This window comes from Sinohyriopsis cumingii, unplaced genomic scaffold (genome assembly GCF_028554795.1).
Source record: "Sinohyriopsis cumingii isolate HCF-2022 unplaced genomic scaffold, ASM2855479v2 utg000198l, whole genome shotgun sequence".
NCBI lineage: Eukaryota > Metazoa > Mollusca > Bivalvia > Unionida > Unionidae > Sinohyriopsis > Sinohyriopsis cumingii.
The window spans coordinates 4,588,431-4,607,170 of record NW_028315875.1 but is presented as its reverse complement, the minus strand read 5'-3'; the positions used below and the strand labels follow the sequence as shown (position 1 = coordinate 4,607,170).

Sequence of the window (18,740 nt, the reverse complement as noted above, 5' to 3'; positions counted from 1 at the left end):
CTGTGTCAATGTACTGAAGAAAATTAAGCATCATTTAAAGTGCTGTGTCAATGTACTGACCTAAATTAAGCATCATTTAAAGTGCTGTGTCAGTGTGATGATATGTTCATTTTAGCATCATTTAAAGTGTTGTGTTTCTCTCAAAGAAAACTTTTGGTATCAGTAAGCAGTATTCCTGACATGACTGTACCCATAAAGTATAAGAACTGTTAACTGAATATTTTCAGAGTAACTGAGCTATATGACACACATGCAACAACACTAACTGAAAAGTAATCCCTATGTCTCGTCTTTGAGTTATAGACAATAGATGAACATTAGTAATGGAGGCAATAAAGGGACACAACTCATACATCTCATCCAGCATCCTCATTCCTGCTGTAGCCAGTATGTACAATAGAGTTTCTTTATGGTGTGCTTGTGGAATGTGAGATTTGGCAAATTCCAACAGCGGTCTAATGTAGTCACTGGCTGCTCCAGGGTTTGAGCCAAATGTGTCCAGACCTAAAGAGAAACAATATTTGAAAACTCTATTACGCTGACTATATTCTGGGGGAAAAATCCTTACAAAATATGTCTCTGTCCAAATACATTTCTGCATGACCAAGTTTGTTCTGGCAATTACTGTCAACTTAGGTCCCAAATAACAAAATGTAACTTTTAATAGCTGATCAAAAAATAGTTTCTTACATTGTAATTATGGAACTGAAGCATATTGACATTTTAGTTGGAAACATGCAACTTAATTTCTTCACATCATAGAAATTAATCATAAAATAAATGATCTGTCACACATGCAATTAGAAAGGAATGATGCTTGAACTCTGTAATATTATGCATACAAATCCTTATTTTTTCAAAAGGACACCACTGATATAAAACTTTAAATTAAAACAAAACATCATATGATATTTAAGTGGATAGAGCTTGCCTCAGGCTTTTGTTGTCATGATAATTTTTTTTCATGTACAGTTTTATCCAGAGTTAAGTACTTCAATAGAAAATGGTACTTGATATCTATTTATTCCATGTGGCACAAATGTTGGGCATTTCTGGACTGCCAACAATGAGAAAAAGTACAAAATTCATATCTGATCAGTAACACATGTTTACATTTTATTGAGAATGGAGCTTTCAGAGAAGTTGGCAGTATTGATCCTGATCAAACTCCCATCATTTTTCTATCTGAATGCAATTAAAATTTTAATTTTAAATGATTTAATTTACTTTGACAGAGTTAAGTACACCAAATTCTGAGGCTATGAATGAGATTGTGAAGACCTATTCAACTAGATCTTTGTCAGAATTAAACTTTTTATCTGTTTTTGTGTACCTGAAACTAAGCAATCACATTTCATATCACTGAATGCACATGATCAACATCGATGGTGATGGAATAATGTATTTCATTATACTTTGCAGAATATCAAACCATAATGTATTTTCTATATTTAACATCAAAGCATAATGTATTTCCTTCATTAAACATCAAAGCATAATGTATTTCCAGCAGTTAACATCAAAGCATAATGTATTTCCAGCAGTTAACATTGAAGCATAATGTATTTTGTGCATTTAACATCAAAGCATAATGTATTTTGTGCATTTTAAATCAAAGCGTAATGTATTTCATGCATTTAATATCAAAGCATAATGTATTTCATGCATTTAATATCAAAGCATAATGTATTTCATGCATTTATCAAAGCATAATGTGTTTCATGCATTTAATATCAAAGCATAATGTATTTCATGCATTTATCAAAGCATAATGTATTTCATGCATTTAATATCAAAGCATAATGTATTTCATGCATTTAATATCAAGGCATAATGTATTTCATGCATTTATCAAAGCATAATGTATTTCATGCATTTAATATCAAAGCATAATGTATTTCATGCATTTATCAAAGCATAATTTGTTTCATGCATTTATCGTCAAAGTATAATGTATTTCATGCATTTATCGTCAAAGTATTTATAGGTTACTGCATTTGTATGGGAAAATATGAACAAGTTTTGGGATGGAATACTGCATGAACTTGTGAGTGCAGTATATCCTTCCGACAAAACGAGTTCATATTTTCCCATACAAATGAAGTAACCTTTTTATTATATGCTCATTTTTTTATTCTACCTAAGGTTTAATTATATAAACAAAATACACTACAAGAAACAACGTAAATGAATGAAATCAATGCCGTATTCCAAACTAAATACACAAGCACAGATTTGTCATTACACAATGACATCATTATTAATGCGCACATAACTCCGCATAGATAAATTTGAACTTAGTCACGCACTTGACATAACTTTCGAAAGAAAATGGCATGTCTAGTTAAAATTGAAATTTGCAGTCATATTGTGAATGAATGCACACTGCAACAACTTTTCTATTTGATCTGGAATGAATATATTTTGGTATTTTGTTTCGATTCAACAAAAGCTTGTGATTTTGGACTGGATTCATCTGTGCAAATTATACATGAAATACACTGGATTTAAGTGGTGTGGGAGAAGTGTGTTTCTGTCTGCAAATGTGTTTCTGTTTCTGTCTGCAAATGTGTTTCTGTTTCTGTCAGTGAATGTCTGAAATCATAACATGGGAAAAATATGAAGTCTTTCAATTGCAATTATCAAAAAGACGCTATGGAATTTAATGCTCATTACATTTTGAGTGCAGTAAGGAGGATGCAATTGCACTTATCATCGAAATTACAGCACAATTTCGAAATGTGTAATCCAGATTGAAAACCTGTGACATGGCTCATGTAATTTGGATTTGCAGAATTAAGAAAAAACATTTTGAGGAAATTCAGGATGTAAAACTGTAAGTATATTTTATTTTGCCATTCTTATCACCAGATAAAGAAGACAGCATATGCCTTGTCACTTGTATATTATTTGTAAGGACCTAATCTTCCGTCTTTTATATAATGTAGCTAGCCTAAATCCGTAACATTGTATCAATGCGGAATGTGCCAAAACAGCTTGATTTTTTTGCAGTCCATGAAACATGTTTTAGTTCATTCAGAAACAAATTTAAACAACCACAACGTAAAGAGCCACTTATGTGAGTGTATATGATTTGTTTACAAATCAAAAGTGTGTCTGCGTCATTGTTTGTTTACAATAGAAAGTAGTTCCTTTATTCACGTGAATGCTATATGTGTATTGTTGCACACGTTCAGTATCGGGGAATATTGAACGATTCTGACAATGTAAAGTTAACGGGGAAAAAATGAGCATATAATAAAATGTATTTCATGCATTTATCAAAGCATAATGTATTTCATGCATTTATCAAAGCATAACATATTTCATGCATTTATCAAAGCATAATTAATTTCATACATTTAGCAACAAAGCAAAATGTATTTCATACATTTAACATCACAGCATTATGTATTTCCTGCAGTTAACATCGAAGCATAATGTATTTCCTGTATTTAACATCAAAGAAAAATGTATTTCATGCATTTAACATCGAAGCATAATGTATTTCCTGTATTTAACATCAAAGAAAAATGTATTTCATGCATTTAACATCGAAGCATAATGTATTTCATGCATTTAACATCGAAGCATAATGTATTTCCTGTATTTAACATCAAAGAAAAATGTATTTCATGCATTTAACATCGAAGCATAATGTATTTCCTGTATTTAACATCAAAGAAAAATGTATTTCATGCATTTAACATCGAAGAATAATGTATTTCATGCATTTAACATCGAAGCATAATGTATTTCATGCATTTAACATCGAAGCATAATGTATTTCATACATTTAACAAAAAAGAAAAATGTATTTCATGCATTTAACATCGAAGCATAATGTATTTCATACATTTAACAACAAAGAAAAATGTATTTCATGCATTTAACATCGAAGCATAATGTATTTCCTGTATTTAACAACAAAGAAAAATGTATTTCATGCATTTAACATCGAAGCATAATGTATTTCCTGTATTTGACATCAAAGAAAAATGTATTTCATGCATTTAACATCAAAGCTTAATGAATTTCATGCATTTAACAACAAAGCATAATGTATTTCATACAGGTGATAGAAAAGTATAATTTATTTTATACATGTGAGAGCAAAGCATAATGTATTTATGCAAGTGACAGCAAAATATAATGAAACATAAAAATAACAGCAAAATATATTTTATACATCTGACAGCAAAATAATAAAATAAGCAACTGAAAGCAAAGCACAATGAAACATGTTACAGCAAAGCATAATGTATTTCATACATCTGAGACCAAAGCATAATGACGAAGTTGTTTGAGGTTTAATGTCATTTGAAAAGCGCATGATAGGCTATACATTGCAGCCGGTATAGCTGGTGAAAAAAATCAGAGAATATCCCATTAAAAACCAAAAACCCACTGGAAGCTACTGGCAATCTTTCTCACATACCCACAATTGCCAAGCCTGACACTCAAACCACACAGAAGTAAGATGGCAGTGATCAGTAAAGATGAGTACTTTAAATAACTTGGCCATGTGATGCCCCCCCCCCTCCATAATGAAATAAACATGTGACAGCAGCACATATACGAAATAAACATATAATAGTAAAGCATATGTGTATTTTCAAACATAGACTGAGTGATCCAATAAATTAATTAGATGACAAATTCCACAGACTGAGTAATCTAATGGAATTAATCTGGTGTAAACTCCACAGACACAGTAATCTTAGCTAATAGAATTAATCTGATGTAAACTCCACAGACTGAGTAATCCAGTGGAATTAATCTGATGTAAACTCCACAGACTGGGTAATCCAGTGGAATTAACCTAATGTAAACTCCACAGACTCAGTAATCCAGTGGAATTAATCTGATGTACACTCCACAGACTCAGTAATCCAGTGGAATTAATCTGATGTAAACTCCACAGACACAGTATCTTAGCTAATATAATCAATCTGATATAAACTCCACAGACTGGGTAATCCAGTGGAATTAATCTAATGTAAACTCCACAGACTCAGTAATCCAGTGAAATTATTCAATGTAAACTCCACAGACTGGGTAATACGGTGAAATTAATCTCATGTAAACTCCAAAAACTCAGTAATCCAGTGGAATTAATCTGATGTAAACTCCACAGACTGAGTAATCCAGTGGAATTAATTTCATGTAAACTCCACAGAGTACTAACTTAATGGAATTAATCTCATGTAAACTCCACAGACAGAATAACCTAATGGAATTAATCTGATGAAAAACTCCACAGGTTGAGTATCTAAAAGAATTAATCTGGTATAAACTCCATAGAGTGAGTAATCTAATATAGTTAACCTGGTGAAAACTCCATAGACTGAGTTAACCTGGTGATAACTCAAGAGTAATCTAATGGAATTATTCTTGTGCAAACTCCATAGACTGACTAACCTAATAGAAACAATCTGGTGAAAAACTCTGCAGACTGAGTTATCCAACAGAATTACACTGTTAAATAAAATTCCACTGAATGAGTAATCTGATGAAATTCATCTGGTGTAAACTCCGTTGACTGAGTGATCTAACAGAATTTATGAGGCAAAAAACTCCATAAAATGAGCAATGTAACAGAACAGGAGAATCACAAGGCACATTTTAGATTTTGGTAGCTGAAAAAGGACAGCTCCTTTTTGGTTTAGGAAAAATACACCAATGCAAGTATACTTAATCATACTCTTACAGAACTATCATTCATACATCAGTATAAACAAGAATTGTTAATGCAGTCTCAGACCCAGAGTGTTTGGTCTCAGATCGCAGATTGATCTTGCAAGTGGTTATCAGGACTTCCATCAGTCATGCAAGTACTAAATAATAAAATGTGTTATTGGGTTAAAACCTGCCGACTAGGCAGTCCAGCAGAAGATTGTAATTTGCGCATAAATCAGTTGCACAACGACCTGTATCAGACTCACTTGGAAACAATTTTGTTCCATATCTGTATGCATCGCAGGAGTTAGAAGGTGTGAAATGCCATGCTACTGATCCAGTATAGTTTTTCAGTGTATTTCCAGTCTGGGACCAGATTAATTTTCAGGGATAATCATCTGGTACCTGTTGGTAAATTAACAGTAAAGTCAAGTGACCTAAACCTTGCAGTAGAGCAATTATGCGAGAGGATTTGCAAGTCATTTCTGCATATAAAAACTACAACGAAGGTCTATTTTAATGCAATAGCACTTCAATAATAAGTTGATCCAAAATCGCATGGTGCCTGTACGTGCAAGTGGTGATTCCATTGGGAATATCCCTCACTTGGTGTCAAGCAAAGATAGACTTTCTTTAGTACAATGGTGGACACTAATACAATGTTTCTTTGACCAGATTAGATTTGCTGTATGTGCAGATTTGTCATGCTCACTCAATCAACGTGTAATAAATTAATCTTGTCATGGTAAAACATGTACATGAGTTGCTGTGACAAATCCAGCATTGATGCACCAACATAGACTGGCTCTGCCAACTTGGATTTCTTGCTGTGGATGGATTGCCAAAGTTTTCCTTCATATTGCTTGCTTGACTGAAATGATTAGTTCTCAATGAGCCTTCGAAGCTTGTCTTGTTCATTATCATGGACAAGGTAAACTCTGATCATTTTTCATAATTTGTCCATGGTCTTAGTGGATATGGCATTGTTCATAAGTTTGAACTCATTAATGGCCTTTGTGTACAGATCCATGTTCGTTTTTATATACTGTGGTGAAACTGAAGAATCTAGTGTATTTGGGACACATGCTTTCCTGTTCAAAGATAATAGTTCATGTTTCTCATATGTACAACATAAGTAAGTTCTAGGATATATTTGGAACCATTTTGATTTATCATGTATTGGGTCAGCCCAATGCCTCAGTGATTTGACAGTGATACTGAGACATCCATGACTTTGGTATAATCATTGCTTCTGGTACTAACTGATAGTCATTATGGAGGTGGTGCATGTTTCTGGATACTTCATGTCAGCTTCATTGTTTTAATCATACCCATATATCTGTTTTTGTATATCCACTATTGTCAATGATTTGCAGCTAACCCAACTGAAACATATTTTTCCATTGGGTTTTCACTCATTGGTACATTTGATGCTGTTGCTACTGCAGGTTATGAAGCACTGTGGGAATTTGTGTTTGGATCAAATTTATAGCTGCAGATTGCATGTGGCTCCTTTAAGAGGTATGTGTGCATGTGGCTAATTTTAGAGGTATGTGTGCATGTGGCTAATTTTAGAGGTATGTGTGCATGTGGCTAATTTTAGATGTGTGCATGTGGCTAATTTTAGAGGTATGTGTGCATGTGGCTCCTTTAAGAGGTATGTGTGCATGTGGCTCCTTTAAGAGGTATGTGTGCATGTGGCTAATTTTAGAGGTATGTGTGCATGTGGCTCCTTTAAGAGGTATGTGTGCATGTGGCTAATTTTAGAGGTATGTGTGCATGTGGCTAATTTTAGAGGTATGTGTGCATGTGGCTCCTTTAAGAGGTATGTGCCATCAATGTGACAGTGATCACACACTATTTTATTAATGGAATGAAATGGTTTATCACAGATCGAGCAACGAGTGTCTGTAGAAAAAATTGTTAATATTATTAGTCTGTATTATATCGGTGGATGAGGAGAGCTGTCATCTGATTGATTTAGGAAACACCTCATCTGAATCCAGACCATGATACAACACTTTTGGATCAGCCACTCCATCACAACTGACAACAATGCAGCATATCCCATATGGGATTTGTTCAGCTACTTATGTGTTGTTTTCAACTGAACTTCTGGGGCATCCAAAGAAACAATCAGGTATTTGAAGTCTGCATAAATAATATATGGAACTACGATAAATTTTAAGTGTTGAGAAAGACAGTTTTTATGGTGGTACCTGAAGTATGTATATGGGTTGAGAGCCCCTGCTGAACTTGCATTTGCTAAGTGATCGGCATCTATATGGCTGTCTAATACAGACCTTAGTGATCAGCATCTATATGGCTGTCTAATTCAGACCTTAGTGATTGGAATCCATATGGCTGTCCAATTCAGACCTTAGTGATCAGCATCTATATGGCTGTCTAATTCAGCCCTAACTGATTGGCATCCATATGGCTGTCTAATTCAGACCTTAGTAATCGGCATCCATATGGCTGTTTAATTTAGACCTTAGTGATCGGCATCCATATGGCTGTCTAATTCAGACCTTAGTGATCAGCATCTATATGGCTGTTTAATTTAGACCTTAGTGATTGGAATCCATATGGCTGTCTAATTCAGACCTTAGTGATCGGCATCTATATGGCTGTCTAATTCAGACCTTAGTGATTGGCATCCATATGGCTGTCTAATTCAGACCTAAGTGATCAGCATCCATATGGCTGTCTAATTTAGACCTTAGTGATCAGCATCCATATGGCTGTCTAATTTAGACTTTAGTGATTGGAATCCATATGGCTGTCTAATTCAGACCTTAGTGATCAGCATCCGCATGGCTGTCTAATTTAGACCTTAATGAGTGGCATCCATATGGCTGTCTAATTCAGACCTTAGTGATCAGCATCCATATGGCTGTCTAATTTAGACCTTAATGAGTGGCATCCATATTGCTGTCTAATTCAGACCTTAGTGATTGGGATCCATATGGCTGTCTAATTCAGACATTAGTGATTGGGATCCATAGGGCTGCAAAATGTAGTCAGTATAAACTTATATTTTATTCCAGACTGAATACTTTGGCATAGTGGCAAAACATTTATTATCCCACTCATGGCTTGATTACATGGTATTGCTGTGCTAAAATGCCAACTAGAAAAAAATTATTACCAGGAGATATTTTCTTCACTACAGGGTTCCCATCTGCGTCTTTGAGCTGCTGAATATTTAGCAAGTCATGTGGATTACCAGAGTGAGGAGGCCAGAAGTAAACATACACTCGACTACCACTACTGCCACAGTCAATCACAATACCATAATGGACATCTGGACCATGAGAACTGATGTAAGTGTTACCAAGGGTTGGTAGACTAGATAACTGGTATCTGGAATCATCCTGACTAGGGGCATATTGAATCTCAATGAAGATAATGGCAACAATTGCCAATAACAAAAATGTGAACACCAGGATGACGATTGGACGCAGACCAGACAGCTGTTCTTGTAGGCAAGAAATTCTCTGGCAGCATTGTGACCATTTCAAGTAGATCCTGGAAGAAGAAATAATTATTTTCACCAATGCATATTTTAAAACAACAACAGACTATATAAGATGGAACATGTTAAATAACAAGCACATGAGGGCACTGGCTCTACAGAAATGGAACAATGCCTTCTCTCACAACATGAGCAAGTACAAAAAAATCTATCACAAAATGCACTGGCAGATCATGGTCTCTGTCTTTGTCCTCTTCATTAATCCTAAAATGTTACATTCACTCTCAGCTGGCACTGGATTATGTGACAATAAACTATAGTTATGATTACCTTTTTATTACATGTAATTGTAATTTAGCCCATTAGTAAAAATACCCTGTAGTCAATTAGTGAAAATACCCTGTAGTCAAGGTTAGCTTTCTTACATGTAATTTAAATGACTAATCAAAAATATCCTGTTATCAATTGTAATTTAATTGATTGCAATCAAAAATGGCCTATGTTCAAGAGTACCTTTTTATTACATGCAGATGTAATTTAACTGATTACATCCTAAACTAGACTGTACTCAAAATTACCTTCTTATTATGTGTAATTTAACTGACTATAGTCAATAAAACTCTTTTGTCAAGATTACTTTTTTATTCCATATTATTGTAATTTAACTGATTATGGTCAAAAATACCATATGTAAAGATTACCTTCTTATAATTTAAATGGCTATTGTCAATAATAGCATTTGGTCAAGATAACCTTGTTATTACATGTGATTGTAATTTAACTGGTTATAGTCAATAATAACCTTCTATCAAGATTACCTTGTTATAATTGTAATTTAACTGATTAGAGTTAATAGCAGCCTTTAGTCAAGATTACCTTTTCATTACATGTAATTTAACTGATCAGTCAATAATAGCCTGTAGTAAAGATTGCCTTGTTATTACATGTAAATGTAATTTAACTGATTATAGTCAATAATAGGCTGTGTCTAGATTGCCTTGTTATTATGACTAACTGTAATTTAACTGATTATAGTCAATAATAGCCCACAGTCAAGATTACCTTATCACATGTACTTGTAATTTAACTGATTATAGTCAATAAAAACCTTTAGTCAAGATTACCCTGTTATTACATAGCCAAGATTACCCAGTTATTACATGCAAATGTAATTTAACCAATTATAGTTAATAATAGCCTGTCATTAAGATTGCCCGGTTATTACATGTAATTTAACTGATTATAGTCAATAATAGTATGTAGTCAAGATTACCTTGTTATTATATGTAACTGTAATTTACCTGATTATAGTCAATAACAGCCCAATGACAAAATTACCTTGTTATTAAATGCAATTATAATTTGAATGATTATAGCTAATAATAGCCTGTAGTCAAGATTATCATGTTATTATGGGTAACTGTAATTTACCTGATTATAGTCAATAATAGCCTGTAGTCAAGATTACCTTGTTATTACATGTGTGTGTTTGTGTGATTTACATTTTTAACGTAGCTTTAACAATTTTTCAGTCATATCACTATGTCGTCTGCAGTGTGACGTCTAGCAATGGGGCTTCATACATAAAGCATGATGTCCCACCCAGCCACATTATCCTGACACCAGGCCAACCAGTCCTAACACTAACCTCTTAATGTTGAGCGCCAAGTGAGGCAGCTGTTAGTACCATTTTTGAAAGTCTTTGGTATGACTCGGCTGGGGTTCAAACCCATGACCTCCCACATCCGAGGCAGATGCTCTAACCACTAGGTCACCGGAGCGGTAGTGTTATTATATGTAATTTTAATTCAATCGATTATAGTCAATAATAGCCTGTAGTCAAGATTACCCTGTTATTACATGTAATTTTAATTCAACTCATTATAGTCAATAATAGCCTGTAGTCAAGATTACCTTGTTATCACATGTAATTTTAATTCAACTGATTATAGCCAATAATAGCCTGTAGTCAAGATTACTATGATTGGATTGATGTAACAGATAAGTGGGATATGTATGATATGCTCTTAATTTGACTGTTCCCTCTACAACTGGATTGATGTAACAAATTGATCAGTGGGTATCTTTGAAATGCTCCTCAACAGACTGTTTCCACAATGGTATCATATTAAATAAATCAATTCAACTCATTAACCCCTGACGCTGCATTTACATGGAAGGAGGTAGTAGCCTACTACCAAACTCTGTAGCATCAAGGTCATGTATGATACACTAAAGTGGATGGTATTATAGAGAGGTCGACAGATGTATCTCTACAATGATACTAAATAATCTTGAAGTTCTAGTTGCACTACAAAATACTGAGGGAAAAACTTAATTTTTTGGACCCAATTTTCTTTCACCCAAAATTTGTCTTGGTCAGAGTCCGAGTTTGTGTCCGGATTTTAGACTTTTTGGCCTCAGATGTAAGGCAGACCGGTCTTAACTACACACTGGCAGACAAACCTTTGCATAAAGTAGGATAAGATGGGCACTGGGAATAAAGAGTGGTCTCGATATGAAAATGATGGGTCTATTAAGCAAAACAAAACAAAAGAACTCCAACTTTTACCCTTCTGCTCATATGCATCCGAAATAGCCAATGAAAAACGATGTTTCTAACACAACTAGGCATTAGGTTAATTGGAAATCATGTGGAATTCAATGTATTAGGATGCATTCAGAAATAGCCCACAAAGTGTTTCCTACTCGCATTTCAGGCGAAAACGACAAAAACCTGCAGGGGTTAATGAGTTAATGAGATCTAACCATTACTGCCAAACTGAATACTGGACAAATAGACATGATTATTGGATGGCTGTACGATTTGCAACCGAATTACTCTGATCATTTACTGAGATATGTACAGCTACAATCATGATTAAAATGATTATAATTACCTTTCACTTTGGAAATTATGATATTTCCCAAACCTGACTATTATTTCATTAACTGCCCCATCACCAGTGAACACTAAATATCGTGTTTGTTACTTCAAAGCAAACTCTTCTTGTCCAGCAAGCATTTGGTAAATGTACTAGATATGTTTCACATGCACTGAATGTACATACTTGCTTATAAGCTGTGCCCAACTGCAAACTGCACAGATCAGATCTGCCACTGCATAATGGCTTGACCTGTGCAGTGTATTAGGAGTAATCAGCATAAATGCATGACGCAATGGCAATTCAGGGTATATACTGCTTGCAGCTGGACTGAAGCTTACAAGTGAGTATAATAATATACCCAATATATTAATTAATGTTAGTTTTTCATGCACAATACTGTATAATCAGAGGATTGTTTGATCTTTCACATCCTTGCAATTCACAAAATGATTAAAGTATTTTCCATATTTTGCTTAGGAAACAGACAATAAAGTTACTAAATTAGTTCCATAAATGTCATGACGTTCACTAATCAAAAATTCTGTGGCACTGTTTTCATCAGATTCATAAACAGTGATTTGATGAAATAAAGACTTCACCTTTCATGACATCACAATGTCACATTTCATGATATTAAGACTTCACATTCAATGACATAATTAACTGTTGATGACATGAAGACTTCACCAGAAAATGAAATATTGAACGTTTTTCCTGTGTTACCCACTAAAAGTCACTGGTAGCAATATTCCACCTGCTTATATAAACGTCACTATGTGTTCACAAAATATTTTTTTCAGACACTAACCCATGGCACATGGCTTTTTAAAAAAATCATCTGCCCTCACTTTAAATCCACTTACCAGACAGACAGACCATATTTTCTCCTATTATTCTGACACACACACACACACAATCTGAAAAATAAGGTTGGTCCTTCATACTTCTGACACTTTGTAAGGCTTAATCGTCCTTCACATAGAAGAAAGGCTTACCACAAACAAGATTTCCAACATTTTCACAATTTCTGCATACCCAGGAGTAAAATTCTGAATAATTGTGTGATACGCCTTTGAACTTGCAACCTCTGACACTATGCCTTTAGCTTTGGGTTCAGGTTGATGTACAATTTATGTATCATGACCTGTAGGATCAGTATTTTGGGGCCATGGAGTTTCTGAGCATTGCAAAATCTCTTTATTTCTTGATCAAAGTTGAAAATAAAAGTCAAAGAGGCATTGGGTTTTTTTTAACATCAGTCAGTAAAGCAGTATCATCAACTTTTGTAATAAAATTCTGTGAGTTATGTGGATGTAACAAAACTTCAGAAAACACATATCAACAGAATTAGTGTCTACCATCTCTGTAAACTAAATGGATTGAAATGTAATGTAATGATATCTATTTTTTTAAGGTAAAAAACATTTTAAACATCTAATCCCCTAGTTTAGCTTAATTATCAAACTATAGCATAGCTACTGCTTGCAATGACTAACCAGCCATCATGAGCAAGAGGCTGCTTATTATTAGTTATGTAATTATGGGTAAACAATGAAATGCATACAACAAACATAGTACTTGTACCCATTCATTAGTCACCTTTTCCTCTTTTTGCACACAAAGTTTATGGCTTTCGATACAATTAAGCAGATGATCTTCATAAGGTGGAGGGACCTACAAGTGGACCACCAGCAGAGGGCTGAGTATTATTAATTTACCAGCATCGTTCAAGAATTTTAAATGAAAATGCCATATTTTGTCATTAGGCTCAAGGTTCATTCAGGCAAATCAGATAACACTTTTGGGGGGGCAGACCTGACAAGCAACTCACTTAAAATACATGAAGGAACCAATCTAAAGTTAGAGAGGTCATAGACATCAGACCATGAATATTTTGAGCTCTGTCACTGCATAAATCTGAGTGCTGCCAGATAGGGTGCCTGATGGGGAGAAAATCAAGTCATTTCATTAAACATCAACATGTATCTAAACATAGAAATAAATAAATATTCTACCTACATTATAATCTTTGCATATTTTATAATCATTGCTCATTTCCTTGAGATATGCTAACCAGTGAAGAATACTACTTGGGTTTGATATAAAATAGCATTAAATCCAAAACAGAAACTAAAACGTTTATTGACACCAAGTGAAAGTTACCTAAAATATGAAAAACATTTAAATATTTAATTACTGTACCAGATTTCATCAAAAATATTGGAAAATTAAAGTTTTCTAAGATGTTAATTACTGTAATGATGCCTTTTAAACAGCTGACATATGATAACAACAAACAGCCTACAGAGGATAATAACAGCTTACATATGGCAACAACAGCCAACAGAAAGTAGCAACAGCCTACCAGTATATATGATGACAACAAACAGCCTACAAAAACAAAAAAAAGAAATAGATAGTAACAACAAAAGCTGCAAGACTGTTGAAACCTGTGGTAACTTTCACTCAGTGCAAGCTTCTAAAACTTCTAATTCAGGCAAGCTAAAATAATGGGTGTGTACTACAGATGCTGTTTTATTACGTAAATGAAGTCAACAGAATACTGAGATTATACTAATTAAGCAAATCATGCATTTTCTGCACCAAGCGATTGGTTCCCACACAAAAAGAAGCCATATACCTTTCTGTACCGTCTCTGCAAACACAAGAACAAGACTTTACTTGCAAATATATATTAAAAGAAAGTCACTGTACATTAAGTATTACGTGTTTTACATTGGATATTTTTTCAAATATTTCTCAGGGTTCAGGACAGGCCCTGGATTAAATTGTGCCATCTGTACCATTTTCTTTGTGCAAGGTATTTCAATTCCAAAAGACCATAATGATGCAAGAAAAAGTCTACATCATTTTTATTAGCACCACTATACTCATGGCAATAACAAATTCATAGCAGTGAGTTTAAAAGCTATAATTTTTTCGAACCATCTGTTTGCACATATGTGAATACATTATAAAAGTTTCTGGCCAGACTGGTTCATTTTTATTCTTGTAATTCCTTTCACAATTCTGCAAACTGTATCTAAATTAGAGGAACCAATCTTATAGCCCTGTTGAATACTTAACTTGGTATGATGTAAATTACTTTAATAAAAATAGCTACAAGTAATGTTTTTGTTTGTTATTTTAATCTTCTTGTACTTCATGTTAATATCTGAAAGGGATTATCTTTTTAAAGTTTCGTGCAATTCTTTGGTTGTTATGGTGGCAATTCTCAAGACAATGATACTTGGTTGAATTGTTAGACACCTGCAAATTTAAAAATATAATTCTCATTATGATGCAATTTTTTAAAACTGACCTTGCAGGGTTTCTGTAAACAGATGACATGGCCTGTCAATTTTGTCCAGAATGAATTAGGGACTTACCTTCCTTACACAGAGTGAATTAGGGACTTACCTTCCTTACACAGAGTGAATTAGGGACTTACCTTCCTTACACAGAGTGAATTAGGGACTTCTTCCTTACACAGAGTGAATTAGGGACTTACCTTCCTTACACATGTATGCCTAAATAATACACCTCTGTCACCCCAAATGTTCCAAAATAAAAGTTACAACTGCCACTAGAGCTTGTTAATTGCACTCTGTAACTGATTTACAATACCCAATAATGGTATGAGCTCTCAAAGAGGCTGATGCACAAATGGGCAAAAAGAATTTCCAGGAATTCAAGACCAATTCTTCTCACCAAAACCATCTCTCACGTTCTTCAGCAATAAGATTTTTAGGTGCTGTGGTACAAATAATAGGTGTCACCTCAGCGCCGTTTTCATTTAGGACAAAATATAAGTCTTTTGGTAAGAAACCCATATCAAAATGATCATCAATTCAGGGGGGTGTTGAGACAACAAGACTTTAAAAGTCAGTCATAATGGCAGCGATACTCAATGGCACCATTTTCATTGGGATCAACTAGGTATCATAAGAAGTCTACTTATAAAAACCACATTTAAAACTAGACAAGATAATGATACAGGAGGAGGCATAATAAGATTCTAAAGATTGTCCAGACATCAGATCGGCATCATTTTCTTTTAAGAATCAACTGGACATGGTGAGAAATCTTCTGGTGAGAACCCCACATCATTACGACTTTCTGTTCAAGCAGAGCTGTGATAACAATTTGCAGATCACAGCAATGATCTCCATATTGGAATTCACATTGACACTAATTTTACTAAGTATCAGCTAGACATCATAAGAAGTCTTTTAGTGCAAAGCCCCGGGTGATACAAACATCCATTCAAAAGTAGTGAAACAAGATTTTCAAAAATGACTTGCCATGGTGGCCATACTGGATGTCACATTGGCACCATTTTTACCTAGCACTGACTAGAAATCATAAGAAGTCTTTTAGTTAAATCCCCATGTTGATATGATCATTCACTCAAGAGAAGTATCAATAAGATGACTGCCATGGTGACCACACTCGACATCAGATCAGTATTTTAATTTAGTAAAAACTGCATGTGGATATGATAATCCATTCAGGATGAGCAGTAATAATAATCAAGATGGCTGCCATACTGGATGTCAGCCAGATCAGCACCATTTTCATTTAGGCCCAACTTGACATCAAAATGGAATTCCTTTAGTGAAAACCTTAGTGAGAAAATGTCTCACACAACAACATTCAGTTTCTGATGAAGGCTTTCAAATATGTGAGCTACCACATGGATTAACAAAATAATTTGGAATCCCTTAATTAGTTCCACTAATGAGACTGCAGAAAGGAGATTTTTAAACATTTTACAGTGACAAATATATTTACAATAAAACCAGAATTAAATATGCTACTCTGAACTATAAAAAACAGTGCACTTAATATAACTGATGGAAAATATAGTTTTAATTTTACATGCCAATCTGCAGGCGAAGTACATGGTGATTTGCTTTTTCTGTTTTCATTAGTTTTCAATGAATTTTAAAACAGGTTGTGAACTTCAATCTTGAAAACTTACTCATAAATTATAGCAATTATACTTGTAAACATGACTATTGTTATGAAATTATTAAGAGCATAATGACTATATTAAATGATTAAATAATACAAATTAACGCCATTAAACTAGTAAATATATTTATGAATTTCTTTTATTTCTATCCTTTACAAATATGATATGAATGTTGATATTTCCATCTTGAATCCCTAGCTATACCTTCTTAAGACAATAATGAAACAAATGATTCAAACTTTTCTGTTGAATTTTGAATAATTTTTTTTTAAATTCATTTTTATTTACACAGATACAATGAATGTTTGCATTTCATATTGGATTACTATTACAAGCACATAAGTAGTTATGGGCAATGATAAGGGATATATGTCACCATGGAGCTGTGGGATTAAACATTAAGGATGATCCTATGGAGGTCAACTGGAATTTAACATTAATTATAACACTATGGGAATCTATAGAAATTTAACATTAAATATGAACATATGCTGTATTGGTTCTATGGAAAATTTCATGTGAAAAAATGTTTCTAGGTAAACAAATAAGATGACCTTTTGGGCTTTAGTTGGATTTAACATGATGTTACTCCATAAGTCAACACCTCACTCAATTTACCAAGACTTATCCTGACTCACTAACACCAATACCTTTACCTACAAACTACAAAACTGTGATTGGGCATGAATTGGGAAAGGTATGAAAAGTAGAAAGTTGGATCATTATAAATATCACATATTAATCAAGCACACCCACCTTCACTATCCAAACACTCACTTTTTGCAATCAAAACAGGAGGAAAGGTAGGGATATGTAAAGCTCAGTCATAAACATATGTACATTAAATCATATTATGTCAAGATCAATTAATTACATAGTATATAGCATGTATTTACTGAGCCACTACAAGATACAGCCTTATTTCATTTGTCAAAAACCAACACCTACCCCTCCCCGATCAAATAAAATAAAATTAATAACAATCATATGCCCAAGGTTACTGCCAAATCTTTTCCAGCACCCAGCAGCTTACCATCTATTAATTGAACCACAGAGACATATATAAAAACATCCTTATTTCTGTTAAAAATTCAACAACCTACCCCAATAGACAGAATTTTTTTTTCAAAAGGCAACACTGCACTATGGACAATAAAATCTCTTAGACCATATGATTTCTTTATATGACATAAATCACCCCATCTTCTAAAAACCAACACCCACCCCTATGAAAGAAAATTATATTAATGTCAAGAAAATTCAGAAAAATGGCATCATGCAATAAATAACCCAACTAACTTCATAAGTGAAATATGGCTCCAGGGGTCAATAATAGCAGTCCCTATATGTCTTTCCAACTTTCATACCATCTTCTGTAGACCCAAATGATTAAATATAAGTAATGCAGCTTAAGAAAAAAGAAAAAAAAAACATATACATTATATTTTCAAATATTCTTTTTAGGCCTTTATTCCAGAAATAACAAACAGACATCATGCAACAATTTAAAATACTAAGCATGCTAACAAATGTAACAGGCCAAAATTTTCTTTCAAAAAGGACAAACAATCATTTTCAAAACATAAAAAAAATTCAGTTCTCTATTGTTATAAATTAACATCATGCAATGTATAATTATTCCAGTACACTGAAAAAATTCTCTAAAGATGATTTCTGATCAAGCTTGACTTAAGAAAAAGGTAGACAACTTCATCAT

The 18,740-nt window shown here is 33.7% G+C and overlaps 1 protein-coding gene across 2 annotated transcripts in view; it reads right to left on the bottom strand.

Annotated features, from left to right (window-relative positions):
* Window positions 1–18,740, bottom strand: part of LOC149774604 (ectonucleoside triphosphate diphosphohydrolase 4-like) — a 58,421-nt gene that overhangs the window by 34,590 nt on the left and 5,091 nt on the right. Inside the window, exons 2-4 of one of the 2 annotated variants that reach the window (XM_089945062.1) lie at window positions 14,687–14,701; window positions 8,831–9,210; window positions 354–504 (exon numbers count right to left, since the gene is read on the bottom strand). In XM_089945062.1, the coding sequence (XP_089801188.1) occupies window positions 354–504; window positions 8,831–9,210; window positions 14,687–14,701 (546 nt within the window). The remainder of the gene's footprint in view (window positions 1–353; window positions 505–8,830; window positions 9,211–14,686; window positions 14,702–18,740) is intronic. The other variant, XM_089945063.1, reaches the window with a different exon arrangement.